The sequence below is a fragment of the Pelobates fuscus genome, chromosome 1, assembly GCF_036172605.1.
Source record: "Pelobates fuscus isolate aPelFus1 chromosome 1, aPelFus1.pri, whole genome shotgun sequence".
Taxonomy (NCBI): Eukaryota; Metazoa; Chordata; class Amphibia; order Anura; family Pelobatidae; genus Pelobates; species Pelobates fuscus.
The window spans coordinates 326,526,750-326,543,754 of NC_086317.1; the positions used below are offsets into that span (position 1 = coordinate 326,526,750).

The 17,005-nt window shown below is 38.0% G+C and overlaps 1 protein-coding gene across 1 annotated transcript in view; it reads right to left on the reverse strand.

Moving 5' to 3' along the window:
• Positions 1-17,005, reverse strand: part of COL4A2 (collagen type IV alpha 2 chain) — a 220,372-nt gene that overhangs the window by 57,316 nt on the left and 146,051 nt on the right. Inside the window, exons 14-20 of the mRNA XM_063459834.1 lie at positions 15,246-15,290; positions 14,768-14,830; positions 13,714-13,758; positions 9,413-9,466; positions 7,044-7,110; positions 367-477; positions 109-255 (exon numbers count right to left, since the gene is read on the reverse strand). Coding sequence (XP_063315904.1) covers positions 109-255; positions 367-477; positions 7,044-7,110; positions 9,413-9,466; positions 13,714-13,758; positions 14,768-14,830; positions 15,246-15,290 — 532 coding nt within the window. The remainder of the gene's footprint in view (positions 1-108; positions 256-366; positions 478-7,043; positions 7,111-9,412; positions 9,467-13,713; positions 13,759-14,767; positions 14,831-15,245; positions 15,291-17,005) is intronic.

The following is a 17,005-nucleotide window of genomic DNA, read 5'->3' on the forward strand; positions in this document are numbered from 1 at the left end:
TTTTTTCATGTGACCAATGTTATCCTTTACAGACTGTTGTAATTTCATTTGTTTAGTTGGCACAGGTCATATTTGATATAAATATTTGTTAGAACAGCTGTCACTGACCTGGATACCCAGGGGGGCCAGGTGGTCCTCGTAATCCAGGCTTTCCATCCAAACCTTCAGTTCCCGATTCGTAGGCGTCATACCCTGAGTCTCCTGGGTACCCTTTGATACCTTTTTCACCTTGCGAGCCAGGAATGCCAGGGAATCCTTTATGAATAGATGATATATAAAAACAGAGAATATTGATAAATGAGATAGCTGGAGAGATGAAACAGCAGTAGCTTGCCTTACGTATGTAGTTTAGACATAAAACTTTACCTGGGAATATACTTGGTGATCCCTTTAAACCTGGAAGGCCAGGCTCTCCTTCATCACCTTTTTCCCCATCAAGGCCAGGGTTTCCTGGAAATCCAAAATCCCCTTCTGAACCTTAACACATGTTAAAAAAAAACACCATACTTAATAATATAGTTGCTCATAAATTGATATACGTCATATATATACTTGGATACTAGTTCATGTACTTAATCTTTCTAATGTATACATAGTTTACATGTGTTCTCCTTTATATGTATATTTTAATAGGATGTTATGGGGCACACAAATATATTAGTTAACCAACTGGATTGGTGGACTGTATGATTAATTTTAGCCTGTCGTAAAAGGATAAGGATAATGCATGAACTGAATTTATTAGCAGAAATACTTCAGGGCTACTACAACCACCATGACCACTTCAGTTATTTGAAGTGGTCATTGTGATAGAAGCCTGGATATGCAGTGTTTTTGCTTGAAACATTGCATATTCTGAATTTTATAACATGACAGGAGGCTTCATATTTGATCAGAGCGTGATTTACACGATCTGATCCAATTTTATTACTGTCTTTCTCCTATATAAACCTATACTTGCCAGTTATGTTATACCAGTACTTGATCACTATCCATACGTCTGTTATAAAAGTGTTGATTGCACATCAAGGACCTACTGGCTTGCCTTGTGACCCACACAGTAACACACTATTCTAGCAAAGAACACTACAGGAATACAAAGGCTCTGAGACATCCATAGTACCCATGTCCATTCCTAAACGGCACTGGAAGGGCTCCAGCTCTGTAACCAGGAAATCCAAAGGGAAGGCTCCTCTCAAGAGACCTAAGTGTATAGAATCACACAATGTACTCCCACCTCCACTTCCATCCTCCGTGGAAAAAGGCTCTTATCCGAACTTACCCACTATAGTGATTGTGGACGAACTGGCATGATATTCCAAGTACGAAATCACGTTATGTCAAGGAATACAAAGTAAAACCTTCTCCACGCAGAAAGGGTAGCCACAAACTTACGAACACCCATAAAGACATGTTCATTGATACCTAGGGTTTGCCCCAACACCCAAGATCTTCCAAATGGTGTCTTCCAGACCATCACACACAACATGTGCATTTTTGGCTACGAAAAAAGGAGAAGGAGGTGTGCGCACACCTTCACACAGAATGCACTTGTCCGATCCTCCCGGACATAGTAAGTGTCGCCCTGGAGTTTGATACCACAATAGTGGTCTTCATGGCACGGACGGGACGAGACCCTTCATGAGGGGGTAGAAAAAGGGCTAAAAGCTACACAGGATAAACTCCTGGACATGTTTAGTCCACTGGCAGAGATCCTATACTACGCAGATCTCGCTCTCACATGCAACACCCCACTGGATCCAAATGATATTCAAGAATGGACTCAGAGAGCCATCTGTATGCTGGGTAACACAAATGCGGCTCTATGCACTGAACAACATAAGGCCGCTCTTCTGAAAATCGACAACAAGCTCTTATATCTGGGGAAGAGAGAAGTGAGACCTTTGGGAAATGGTATATTATTTAGTGAACCTTTCACTGAACTTAAAAAGCATGCAAACCTCTTCACCACTCTCAACAAAGCCCAGTCATCATTGATACAAAGTTTTGTCCTAACCTTGGCAGGGGTGTTTTTGGCAGGGCTGGTCAGGTCCCAGACACCAAATACCTTCTCCCTCGTTCTACCCTACGACAAGGTCGAATTTCAGCCAGACCACATTCCGAGCAAGAGGCTCACGCAGCAGGGGACGCGGCCGCTCCCTCGCAGGTGAGTCAAGATTGTCAAAATTCTTGTACAAATATAACCGCTGCCAGACTGTCCCTTTTTTCACAGAACTGGGAAGCTATTTTAACAGACAGATGGATCCTAGAGACTGTTCGGGGATACGTTATAGAATTCCATTCTCCACCCTCGCAGGTCGGATGTCCCCCTCCTTTACGAGTGCCAGCGACCCACAGTTCGCTCATAGATGAATAGATGCGTGCCCTGTTCACCAAAGGAGCAGTCCAAGTGGCTCTGGACAGGACAGGTTTCTTCAGCAATATATACGTGGTCAAGAAAAAGACAGGAAACTAGGCGCCCAGTCATCAATTTACGTCGCCTGAACCACTTTGTAGTATACCAACATTTCAAAATGGAAGGTATTCGTCTGTTAAGAGATCTCCTACTGGCCAATGACTGGTTTACCCGTCTAGATCTGAAGGACGCCTATCTCTCTGTTCCCGTGGCACCAGAGAGCAGACGCATCCTGAGATTCATCTGGCAGGATCGTCCTTACCAATTCACATGTCTACCATTCAGACTCAGCTCCGAACCATTGTGCTTCACCAAGCTTCTGAAAGCGGTAATGGCTCACCCATAATCCCAAGGTATCCGTTGTCTGGTCTACCTGGACGACATATAGATATTTTGTGATTGCATCTCCAGACTGCACTCCCAGACGGAATTCATTGTGTACTTTCTGGAATCACTGGTATTTATTGTGAAAAAGGAGAAATCAGATCTAACCTCTAAAGCCTTCTCAGGTGATACATTCCTGGGATTTGAGACCAAATATGTCCTTTGCTTACCCAACACAAAATTATTATTTTTTTTAAAGCAAAGCCATTCGCAGAGAAATCAAGCGTATTCTATGCAAGCACTCCATCCCTCTACAAATCCTGGCTCGATTGGTGGGTCTCCTATCCTCATCCATCATGGCGATTTTTCCAGGTCCGCTACACTACAGAGCTGTGTAATGGCTGAAAGCCCATTATGTATGGACAGGTCACTCTTTCGACCATTGGATACCAGTAACACCTGAAGTAAGGAACGAACTCCCTTGGTGGTTACTTCACATGCAATCGTGGAATGGCAGAGCGATTTTTGTACTCATGCCGATTTCATCGTGGAATCAGATGCGAGTCTATGGGGATGCGCACATGAGGGGATCAGTCTTGAGCTGATTGCAGGCTCATTCGCGATTCGCAGTCTGGCCAAAGATGTCTCGAATTGTTCCATACATAAACCGCTTGGGCCTTGCCTGATCACGGGATATTACGGAGGCGACAAAGGACATATACTGATTCTGCTTACCCTGCAACATCACTCTACAAGCGGAGTACTTACCAGGAATCAACAACATCATGGTGTACTGGTTCTCTCAACACGGGAGGGACATCAGTGACTGGAGACCGAATGTCTCAATATTCTGCACACGGAGGACGCTATATGGGGACTGCTCCAGTTCGACCTATTATCATCCCGGACCAACAGGCAGTTACAGAGATATTTCAGATAGCTTCCGGATCCGGAGTGCGAGGCAGTGGATGCCTTTCTCCAGAATTGTCCGATTCAAGGAGCTTACGCATTCCCTCCTATCTCGATGTTGGCGAGAGTCCTCCACCATGTACAAATCCGCAAGATCACTTTGTTACTCCCCTATGGTTGAGTCAAGCATGGTTTCCAGATCTACTGGAACTATCCCAGGATCACCCTCTCCTACTGCCATCCTTACCGCATCTGTTGACGAACATCCAAGGGGAATTACACCCACTGGTCCTCCAAAGAAACTTGGACCTAGTAGCCTGCATGGTTTCAGGGGATCCTGGTCAGTCGATGGCTTATCGCAATTGGCTAAGGAACTACTATGGGACTCATAGGCCCCTGGCACTAGAAGGAGCTGCAGCGCTGCATTGACCGGTTTGAGTAATTGGTGTCTGGAGAGGGATCTTGATCCCTTTACTGCACTTGTTACCACCATACTGAATTTCTTATCCCATCTTTATTCGTTGGGCAAGTCGGATCGCTCTATCAACGTGACGCGTTCGGCTATCTCGGCTGCTCATATTCCCCTACAGGGCACTCCTATCAGCCAGAATTCTCTGGTCTGTTGCCTTCTGAGGGGAATACGACTATCTAGACCATCTGCTCCCAAATACTCACAGATGGAGGACGTGGATCTAGTTTTAAGTTTTCTTCGAGACAATACGGAATTGTCTTTGTGCCAACTCTCGGCAAAACGTACACTTTTGTTATGCCTTATTTCTTTCCCACGGATTGCGGACATGCGAGCGTTCGACGTGGACGGTTTTTCCTTCAATCCAGAAGGAGTGTCGTTTTCTATTTCACGTCGGACTAAGACTTCCGTCTCATATCCCTTTTTTTCGGGCTGTCCCTCGCTTCTGAGGGGTGTACATGTTACTGCAATATGTAGACTGGACTAGAGAAAGTACATTCCATGTCTTTTATTTCCGTCAGGTTTCTCATGTTTCTTTTGCTTTTCTTTCATAGCTTTAAAAATGCAAAATATGACGCCTCCTGTCATGTTATAAAATTGTAGATTATGCTAACACAGTGTACCTATAATCTTAATTTTATTAAGGACAGGAGGCAAATATTTTCCCACCCTTCTTTTTCCCCTCCCTGTTTATGTGATTCATTGTTTTCTACTTCAGTAAAGAATTTTTAATTTTTTTTTTTTATCCTATTGTGAATTCATGTTTATTAATCCTTTCCCTGCCTATCTTTGGAGAGAGAGCACACCTTATGGCTAGTGTAATACAATTCATTTTATAATTCCGTTTATCTGCCTGTTTTGGGATTATATACTTCAATAAAGATTTGAATACATTTGAGGTGTGTGTATTGGGTTATTATGCGTTTTTAATTATTGTTACACATTTTGAGATTTGTGATTATTTTACTTATTAAGATTAGCTTCACATACAATTTGAGTTTATATTAATGTATATATGACAAACTGTTCATTTCCAAGCCCCTTTCACGTATTTTTGATCATTTTCAGTTTGATTCACCTTCATGGATCAATACATGGGATCATCTTCACTCTCTATGAAAACCCTCCATTCAGGGTTCAAATCGTTTACAGTCTAAATCTTCATTGTTATAGTTATTGTTTATTCTATTTTAAGGATGCATTTCTTGTTATATCGCATCAAAGAAAGAGGAAGAGATACAGGGGGAGGGGCCTTTTATACCCTGTTGCAGTATGTTTTTTTTTCACTAAACTTTATTGTTAAATCTGTACTGCTGGAATCTAGTAAAGAGAGTTTAATACAAAATATGAAGCCTCCTGTCCTTAATAAAACTAAGATTATAGGTACACTGTGTTAGCATAGTCTACAATTATTTGCACTTGTGTGCCAGGGGCTAGTTACAACCCCAGCTCACAGGAATTTGGCAACCCAGAACTCTGTTCCAGACTGCCCAATATCAATTCTGTACATATTTTACATCTGTCATCAGCACACAATGCGTGCTTGCAACAGACGTAATAATATTTTCCCTGGCTGTCAGAGCACCTACAAGTAGAAGAACGCTTTCCCTCCGTCCCAATATGCGCTTCCTCCAGCATCCTCTGTTGCTTTATTTTGCTTTTTATTTTAAATTTTTTAATAAAAATTCCCTCCCAAAAGAAACTTTGTTAATTTTGTTTAACCCCTTAAGGACACATGACATGTCTGACACGTCATGATTCCATTTTATTCCAGATGTTTGGTCCTTAAGGGGTTAATGCTTAACTGTATGCAAGCTATGCATCCAATATATCAAATAAATGTTATGCTAATGTTTTTAAAACCAAAAGTACTAACATAGGAGTTAATATAACAATGACTTAAAACCGATTTCACTATAAATGTTATAAATGCTATAAATATAACATAGAACAACTTAATAAACAGTGTATTTATGTATATTGCTATTTAACACTTCACATGACATTTTAGCTACATTTCAAGTTTTCCCTATATGAAAGTATATGATTTACTTCTATACATAACTGTTTTCAATTTAAACAGCCTCTGAAAATATTTATTTTGTTATTTTTCTTTCAACAGACTGAGTGAAACATGTTTCTGTAAACCCTTACTTAAAAATAAATCTTAATAATTTATATATGACTCCCAATTGTCCTTCTTTAAGAGACATTCCCTATTTTGAGTTCAACTTTTTAGCTATACAAGCACTACTTTTACTTATTCATAATCTATAACTTAATAATTATTCTTCCAAGTTCGCTAAAACTTTCAATGTAATTTGATAACTATTGTAAAATAATTGTTAGTTAAATTTTATTTGATACTCTGTTATTTAAATTGATTACTTTGTTTAGATAAAAAAACAAACAAATGCCCTACAGTGAAAATAGTCTCCTTTGGTAATTTGAAATGTTTATATGCATGTTTCTAAATAGGTAATTAACAGAGTTAAAGTTATAGAAAATGTGGAATGACCTGGTCCTGTTGTATAACAGGCACAGAAGACTGGCCATCTCCATATTGATTGCCCTTTACCCCACAGCTGTTGGGATTGAGAAAGAGTAGAGGCGTATTCATCTTCCCCCCACACATGGAGGAAAGACCATAAACTGGTTCTTCCTTGGTTCTAATGGACATAGCTGGGTTCTGTTTTTTAAATTTAATTTTATTATATAGAGGCAATATTTATATTTTATTTTTTAGAGATGATCTCACAGTGAGAAAGCTGATTGTCTCTCTCTTGCCTCACACATGTGTTTGTTAATAAATAAAAATGAACAAAGGAATTTTTTGTTACTAACTTTTTAGCAAAGTTTGTAATATATGTTCGCTCTAATACAGATTTAAATAAGTACTAAATAAACAGGACCTGCACAATTTACCTTTTCGTGCCGCAGGATGTTCGGCATAAGTTATTGGTCCTTGTGGGCCTCTTTCCCCTTGATCTCCCTAAAACGCAAACAAAAAAGAAAATGATTTATTTTTTCCATTTACTTATTTATAAACTGAAGAATATAATCTCTTTGTGAGCTAATCACATGGTAGAGTAACGCTCTAGGATAATGAAAGATTGAGTTTTTGAGAATTTTTTCCCATGAATATGTGTTCTACTTTCTTGTATCAGATTTTTTTAATTGCCTGCACTGACTTGTAAGAAGATCGACAAGGCCGAAGATATTTCACTAGTGATAAACTGCTTTACAGATTCTTTTGATAATATGAAAATTGGACAACAGGTAATGGAGTTATGATGAGTATTGTCTATCATAACATTTTATTCATGGGGGCTGTTTTCGTTCAGAGTGGGGGGCTGTTTTCGTTCAGAGTGGGGGGCTGTTTTCGTTCAGAGTGGGGGGCTGTTTTCCATCAAAAGAGAAATAAAAAACAATTTTCTGAGTTATTCCTGAAACCTTGTGTCTGGTAAAAATATTTATTACTCTAAAGTTGTAGCATAATGTAATGTTTGTCTTCTGTGCCATTAAAGTTACTTCATTAGGCTGCTATGAGTCCCCAATATCCTAGCCAATGTTTCACTTTTTGTAGCTATAACTTCAGGCTTATACCTGCTTGTTCCCTAGTGTTATGCTTTCTTAGCACTTACCGCTAAGACAGATCTGCTGGAAGCCAGCCTATGAGTTGTTATAGTCAATATAATGGATCTTTAAACTGATTTCTGAGAGGAAATGAATTCAGTTTCAAATGGAAGGGTTTGTTCTAGTTAAATCGGCCTTGCAGAACCTCAAATCCAGAATACTTTTTAAGAATAAAAACTAGCGATTCAATTCAGCTTAATATTGCACTAAACTTTGCTTAACATTGCTTTACAACCTAAACAACACACATGTTAAATTATGTATTTCTTTTACTAAGGCCAACTGAGTTTTAGTTAAACAAACACATGTGTGATTGTATATTTTATTTATGTTTCATGATATATCTGTGCTCCCTGTTTCCAATGATGAAAAAAGGAAATTATAGCTTGAGGCATCAGATAATAAACCCATGAGTATACAGCTTACTCAAATTGTCTACCAAGAATTGTTTATCTGACTAATACTGAAATGGGACATTCCTATAAAGCAAAATATCCTTTAAAATGTTACTTCAAGGAACAGTAAACTCAAGTAATTGCTTCAGAACGACCAAGCGTATTGTGGCAATGGCACAGTATGATACACATTTAATGGCAACAACACTGGAAGAACAAATGTATCTTTATCAAATATTCAATTGTTTAAAGACATTTTTGCAAGTTTTGAAAGGAAATAGATTTTTAAAGGAACACTATAGTCACCTAAATTACTTTAGCTAAATAAAGCAGTTTTAGTGTATAGATCATTCCTCTGCAATTTCACTGCTCAATTCACTGTCATTTAGGAGTTAAATCACTTTGTTTCTGTTTATGCAGCCCTAGCCACACCTCCCCTGGCTATGATTGACAGAGCCTGCATGAAAAAAAAACTGGTTTCATTTTCAAACAGATGTAATTTACCTTAAATAATTGTATCGCAATCTCTAAATCGAACTTTAATCACATGCAGGAGGCTCTTGCAGGGTCTAGCAAGCTATTAACATAGCAGGGGATAAGAAAATCTTAATTAAACAGAACTTGCAATAAAGAAAGCCTAAATAGGGCTCTCTTTACAGGAAGTGTTTATGGAAGGCTGCGCAAGTCACATGCAGGGAGGTGTGACTAGGGTTCATAAACAAAGGCATTTAACTCCTAAATGGCAGAGGATTGAGCAGTGAGGCTGCAGGGGCATGTTCCATACACCAAAACTGCTTCATTAAGCTAAAGTTGTTCAGGTGACTATAGTGTTCCTTTAAAATTAAAGATAAAAACTCATCCCTACTTTTAGTATATGACAGGAACCTTATAGCCATATGCATGCTCCTTGGGTCAGACAGGGTTAGTCTATATGATCTAGATACTAACTGTTGGTTTTCAAACAGCTTCTGACCCAAGGTCCATGTATGTGGCTGAAGGATCCTATCATGTGCTAAAGGAAGAGATGAGTTTTTCTAATTTTATTTTATTATTACATATACTTAATTAAAAAAAATCTATTTCCTTTTAAAAATTGAATGAAATGATTTCTGTATTACAATTGTTTTGCAGTGACAGTTGTTCTGTATATTAACTGCTATCCTGTTCACACATTTCAATTCCATCAAGACACAGGCAGCTGAATTTATGTTCTTTTTAAACTGAGCCACACTGAGGACAGGATTGGAGACATATAAACCTCACCTTGTTTCCTTGGAAACCAAATGCTCCAGGAAAACCCGGAATTCCAGGAAATCCCTAGAGAAATGACATAAACATGTTAAAAAAAAAATCTTAATCACAGAAATTAGTACATATTTTCTCTTACAAAATTAAGTAACCATCATTTAAAAAATCAGACATTTGAAACTACTACATAGTTTATGATTCATATTGTGCAATAATAAGTAAATTAATTAATTGATAAAGCACACCATTAGGTGTACATTCAAAGATTACTGCTAAACAATGATTGGTTGAAGAACTTACAACCCTGACTGCGATACTGAAAGGTAATTTTGACAGGTGTCTGCAGACATAGATGCAATGGATCAATTTCATATCCTGCCACACCTTGTAGAATTAATTGTTGCTTAATTTTCCATAGGGAACTTCCTGGACACAAATGCACTTATAAATGTTCGCTCTTCTCAACATGGATCTGAATGTAGCATTTGATGCTACAAGTCAGTAAACCTGCTTCTTCCCTAATACAATGGGTCTAATTTTACTACTGTATACTGAACCCTTTTCTTTGTCCCAAACTGCAAAGTTGTTCTAAACTGTCCATCTTTGAAATAAAGATTGTCCAAACAAAAAGAAAAAAAAAAAGAAAGCAATCACAAAACTCGAGGAATCTAAAATAAATGAATGAACTGCTTGTTCGGTTGGTCAGCAATAGCTATAAAATGTGCATCGTATATTTCAGCCAACAGGAGACAATTGCCCACATTAAACTGTTAATTGTAGCAACAATGTCTTTTCCAGTGATGTGGAGATTTTTTTTTAGACACCTGAAAGAGCTTAATTAAGATATTTTATAAAAATATATATTTTCATTATTTTACCACTGAAGAATGGATCAGTACGCTAACTTTAAAATTTAAAAATATTACAAAGCTAAGGTGATGTTGGTAATTTGGGTCTGTGTCAGAAAAAAGATTTCTAGACCTACATAGAATAAAGCACAGTTAGAGCTTTGAAAAATAATCCCAGTTCTGATCAAAATCAAACTTGCTTTAGTTCTCATATATATGGGGAGATGTAACAGTGTATTTTATGTCAGGCAAGTGACTTATATTACGTATTAAACTCTCTTCACTATTCCAATAGCAACAAAGGTAAAGCTGGAACTATCAAGGTTGGCTCAAGGTTAAATGAAGGCTGCATGACAACCAGACGGGAATTAATAAAATACAACCAATCAGCATAGCCCTTAATCTGTATAAAAGGAAAGCAAAATAATCTCGTCCTCTTTCTTTACCGCTTCTCCGATAAAGATAAACTAAATTCTGCTTTCCAGAGTCATATTTTAAATACCTTGTCTTTACTGTTTAACCCCTTAAGGACCAAACTTCTCGAATAAAAGGGAATTATGACGTGTCACACACGTCATGTGTCCTTAAGGGGTTAATATGTCTTTGATTCCCCTACCATTTTTTCCCCTTTGCCATGCTGTATTTCTATTCCGACACTTTATTTTCTAATTTCCACCTATCACTATTCTTGTTTCTCTGATATCCGTCGTTTCTCCTCTTTGTGGCCCTGCCCTTTCTCTCACACATTGCAAGAATATTGTTGCTCCCATGCAGCTACAGTTTATTTACAGCTGATTTGAGTGGTTTCTGTCAGATTGACGGAGTTTCTCTGACAAGACTTGGTTGCTCACAGTGCATGCTACTTTTTCTGTCCTTCTAGCCATTTCATTTTCCCAACTTTTTTTACCTCAAGATTTTCACAGTTTAGTTATTAGGTCTAGCACTGCTCACTATTCCAGATATCATTTGTTTTATCTATATATGCGATGCTGCTTTATTATGGCCAATAAAGACTAAGTGATCATCTCATTGAAGTGGTCCGGGTGCACTGTCCCTGTCCCATTAACCCTACAAGACACTGCATGATTAAGATTGCCTCTATGTCTGTCTACCAAGTGCTCTCTGCACATGCACATTAGGTCACCCATTGACACTGACATCAGAAGAGGTGGAGAGGGAGCCAGCTCTGAAAAACCTATGGGCTGGAAAAAGATTCACAGGTTATTTAGCTCTTTGAGTGATCTTGGGGGGAGGAGGGGGAATCAACAAAGGGGAGTGGCAGAAAAACGCTTTAGTGTTTCTTTAATAAATCCATTATTGATACCTATAGAGGATTATGAATTTTTAAACAAAGAAAATTTTCAAGCTCTACATAGCTCAGATTAATGTTTCCACATTAGTTTATGAGCAGCACAGAGGGGATGGGCTCTTGATTATCATTAAAACAGAATGGAAGAAAAACACTAAGGGACTCCAGAGACTATAACCAATTCAATAAGATCAAGCAGTTACAGTGCCTACAGTGTCTCATTAATGTAGTTCTTTAACTGTTAGATTGCTGAGATGATAATTTATTGTCCCAGTTTATTCCATTTAACTACATTATTGTGTCATATTTTATTTAGCAGAGGATCAGTTAGAGCTTGGGATTTGTCTCATCAAAAAATTACTCCTGATGGTGTACATGTTTGCATTCATTCCTGAACAAAAAAAGCCATAGATCAGTATTATATCCATCTTTTCATAAACATCGTAATCTATCTACAGTTCAATGCTTAAAGACATATGAATAGAGAGCCATTTCTTCAAGGCAACCAGGCAATTCACAATTATTAATCTTGACAAAGACTCGGTCGGGTCAAAGCGTTGCTCTGTTCTGTGTTTGCTCCAACAAAGCTGCTGCTTTGCTATCAATTTGAGTGCCTGGATCACTTTTTTACACCAGTATTGACATTTAGAAATTTGGAACTCACTCTACCAGAGAAGCGATGACCACTGAAGTGTTTCAAATTATTTAACATATATTATTAAAGTAACAGTTAAGGCACCATAATGACTTCAAATTAAGTTGTTATGGTTGCAGGACGCCCTTGGAATTCTCGAATGGTCCAACCCCAAAGTCTGCGTTCCAGTGTCAAATCAAACATATTTTTTCAAGTCAATTTTATGAATATAAATTCTTTGATTCTGAGGTGATCAGTGGTGCCATTGCCCGATTCTGCGAAAGCCTTCAGGCTTAGAGATTTTACAAAATGGAAGGGCAGAGAGGCAGTGAGTTTAGGTGCTGGAACACAGACTTTGGGGTTAAACCATTCAATACCAGTTTAACCTCTTAAGGTGAGGGATTTCCTGACATCATAATAACTTAAGTTTGATGAAGTTGTTACAGTGCTCGCAGTGTTCCTTTAAGGCTGTGGATTGGTCTTCATATTAAACCTTTAAGACCTTTTACTTTTGACCAACTTTACATTTATCTAGAGCATTGATGTGAATGTACTGCAATTGTTCCTTATTTGCATTTTTTCCCAAATTATTTTGAATGAAATGTTACAAATAAAATTCTAAACAATAACAATGGATATTGGGAAGGGAGTTGGGGATGTTTTCATTTTTTTTATTTTTTATTTTTTCCTATCTTTTAGTGAAAAATAAATATTGATTTGTTAGCTAGATAAACAAGATGTAAGTATTATCCCACTCTGGAGTCCCATCCTCAGTGTTGCTGCTTATGTTTTTCATAGACTTGTGCATTTGGTTTCAAACCAATGGCGATACATCCGACTTGGTATTCCAAATTCCATAATTCCAAATCGCCACATGAACAAATAATGAAACAAACAAAACAAACAATGGATAAGCCATTTTGTTTGATTTATGAGTCAAAATTCCATTTGTGTTGCCAAAAAAAAAGAGATGATTGATGGGGAAAAAAGATGATTCTTGTTTAGGTTGCAGCCATTAACTGTTGATTGTATTCACTGATCAAGTAATATGTGAGCAATAAAGGGAAAAAAGGAGGAACAATAGAAAATAAAATTGTATTTATTCTCCCTGTGAATGATTTTCGGACCACCCAAACAATTTTTTTCAGTTGATTCAACAGTACCAGTTTTTTTCACTGTACCCAAGTCTAGTTTTTCAGTGTAAATATGACATTTTTCAAGTCTTCATGGTCGGAATTTCACGCTAACATTTTCAGAGCTTATGGACCATACTTGTTTGACTGTTCCTCAAGTTTTTTTTTTTATTTATCATTCCAAAGAGATTCTTGCACCATAAAATAAGAAGAGATTATGTGGATTATCAGGACTATGCTGATTGGCTGCTCAGTATTCCATTACATCAAGTCTGATGGCATGCTTTTTCCATTCAAGCCGCGTTGATAATTTCACCTGTAGTTTTGCTGTTCTTGGAATAAAGGCTTGTTAAGTCTAGAATTGTTTTGCAAGAGAAAGCAGAAGTACTTACAGTTCTCCCTGGAAGTCCAGGCAGACCCGTGATTCCCGGCAGTCCCTAAAGTGACACACAAATAATTATAAATCATGATAAAATCGAAGGCTTTAACGCATAGTGTAGTGAAGAGTAGATTCATTCAGAAGATGCAAATTAGACACATTTAGGGAACAACCTACAAAGTTTACAAAGTACAAGCATCCGGTCACAGAACCATACTTAGCTTGACAACATTTTTAAAAGTCAACCAGCTATCAGCTATGCATCAATAGATGCCATATGAGGGCCAGAAAACTAACTTATTAAATAACTCACTAACTAAAAATCTAATCTTGAGGGGTGGGGCTACCCAGGGTTGCTATTTTTAGTTAGTGAGTTATTTAATAAATTGGCCTATTCAGCTAGTTTTGTCACTAACTGAATCTACCTTAAGCTCTCCAGCAACCAAATCTAACTTCCAATATTATCTATCAGGATTTAGGGAATTGAAGTAATCAGAGAGTTGTAAATTGGGTAAAAAAATATAGGTAAAAATATCCCAGGTGATTATGTCTTCATTCTGGCAAACATGGGAAATGTAAGGGAAAAGAGGGTAAACTATTGTTACAAGAAGGCCATTGTATGTATGACAAGTGTGTACTAAAGCCTAGATTATTTCATATTTTAAACTTGTGCTTTAGACTCTCAAAATGTACAAGACTCTCAAAATGGATTGTTCTTGGTACTAAAACTATGTTTGCTGTTACACTCTATACTCAGTGTAACCTTAGCTGAAGATGTTCTGAGATATAAGTCTACTGGTGATGCTTCCAGATGTGAAAGGGGTGTGTCCAAGCGTTCTATTTTAGCAAACAATGTTTATGGGTTTCTCTATCGAAAATACCAAGAAGCAGGAACACAGAGAAAAAATAAAAAATAAAAAAAAAAAGACAGTGAAATGTATCAGAAATTGTGTCAGCTTTACCAGATTTGGGACGTTTGGCAACAATACATAATATTGACAGGATGTTAGCTAGTATACGTTCCACCATCAGATCAGGGAAGAGTTTGATCTTAAAAGATAATTTACCCTTAATCCAGGGAATCCCATGATACCTTCTTCTCCCTTTTCTCCAATGTATGCAGGTTCACCCTTTGAGATAAAAGAAAAAAATAATAAACCTAGGAGAGATTGCATTTTACCATAATATTATAAGATACATGCATGTTGAGAGGAATCAGAATAAGAGCAGACAGATCATCCTCAACTCAATTCACTTGATGTATAGTTCTGCCAAACAATCCATTACACGACATGTCTTTGTCTAATTAACCCCAACAGCACAGAGCAGCTCTCCAAGATAAAAAGGGTATGAATCACATTAGACTGATAAAACTAAAATAAACTAAATAAGGCCCTTAGTGAGTTGAAGTCATAATATTTTTGCAAGAAAAACTATAATATATATATATATATATATATATATATATATATATATATATACTTAGTAATTTTCTCACTAAGGGCCTCTTGTATAGTATCTGCTGTAGAGAACATATTAACTTACTTTAGATCCACGTTGCCCTTTTTCTCCTCTGTCGCCTTTGGGTTGCTATAGATATAAATAAAAGAGACGTTATGAAATATAACCATTTATCATGTTTCAAGAAATCAAAAAATAAAACTAGTGTAGGAAAGCTTACAAAACTTGTTTGGTTTCATTTTTGTCTCTATAAATAATTGTACAGCGCTGCCGAATCTGTTGGCGCTTTATAAATAGCAATAATAATAATAGTAATAATAATAATAATATAAATGCACTGTCTTTGCATACGTCAAAAATGCTTAACATTACCAAGAGGTTAGAGACCTCTAACGGCAGGATATCATTACTACAACTGTTCAATTCTGCATGAGATTCAGCGAGTGGTGAATATTGTCACTCCATGTCCGAAGTCCTTTCCTCTGTCCCTATATTGTGCCTAAAACTAATAAATACCTATGGAAGGAAATGTAATCTAGTATAACAATGAACTATTATGCACACACAATCTTTTATGTATCCCATAATAAGGAATGTTAAATATTTATGTTTAGCAATTTTGAAATGTTATAGTTACAGCACCCGCCAACAATTTTGTAAATTTGAACATGAATTTGCAACAGCACTGATGCTGTTTCACGAAGTCTGTATAAATGGTTTATAGTACAATATGCACTAAGAATCAATGCATTTGAACACTAAATATTACAAAGGAATACACCGGAATAATCATTCATGCATGTCTCCATTTTGCATCATTTCTATTGCTGTGTAGGAATCATGTTTTCCAGGATAATGTGACCCAAGGGGAAGGCTGTGATAGGCTGAATATTGTTTACATCTTCATAAACTTGTTTTAATTTTTTTTTTTTTTTAAGACAATTTTTTATTGTGAATGCAGGGTTCCTAAGACTTGTCAAGAATGATATCAACAGTGAGAAATAAGGGATACTACAATGAGGGTGTCAAAAGTGCAGCAGTAACAGGAAATTTCAATTTTTGTATTAATAGTAAAACATAATGAAACAAACAAAAAAAAAAAACAACAACAAATATTTGTTCAGACAAACATTGTCATGAACGGAGAACAATTAGTATGGTCACTACAATGCCCAGTACATGCCAGAGGAACAATCCCTCCCTTCATCCTCCCTCCTTCCTTCTTTCCCTCTCTACTCTCCCTCTATCCTCTCCCTCCCTCCTCTCCCTCCCTCTCTCCTTCTCTCCCTCCACTCCCTCTCTCTCTCCCTCCTTCCTTCCCTCCCCCTCTCCCTCTCTCTTTCTCTCCCTCCCCCATTCACTACCCCTCTGCTTCCCCTCTCTCCTTCTCTCCCTCCTCTCCCTCACTCCCCTTGCTCTCTCCTGCTCTCCCTTCTTTCCTCCTCTCCCTCTCTCCTTCTCTCCCTCCACTCCCTCTCTCCCCCTCTCCCTCTCTCTTTCTCTCCCTCCTTCCCTCCTTCTCTCGCCCTCCTTTCCTTCTCTCCCTCTCTCCTTCTCTTCCTCTTTCCCTCTTTCCCTCCCTCACTCCCTCCTCTCTCTCACTCCTTCTCACCCTCCTTTCCTCCCTCCCTCCCTCCATCTGTCCTTCTCTCCCCCTTCTCTCCCTCCTTTCCTTCCTCCCTCCCTCCCTCTCTCCTTCTCTGCCTCCTTCCCTCCCCCATTAACTCCCCCTCTCTCCTTCTCTCCCTCTCTCCTCTCCCTCACTCCCCTCCCTCTCTCCTTCTCTCCTTCCTTCCCTCCCCTCTCCCTCTATCTTTCTCTCCCTCCCCATTCACCATCCCTTG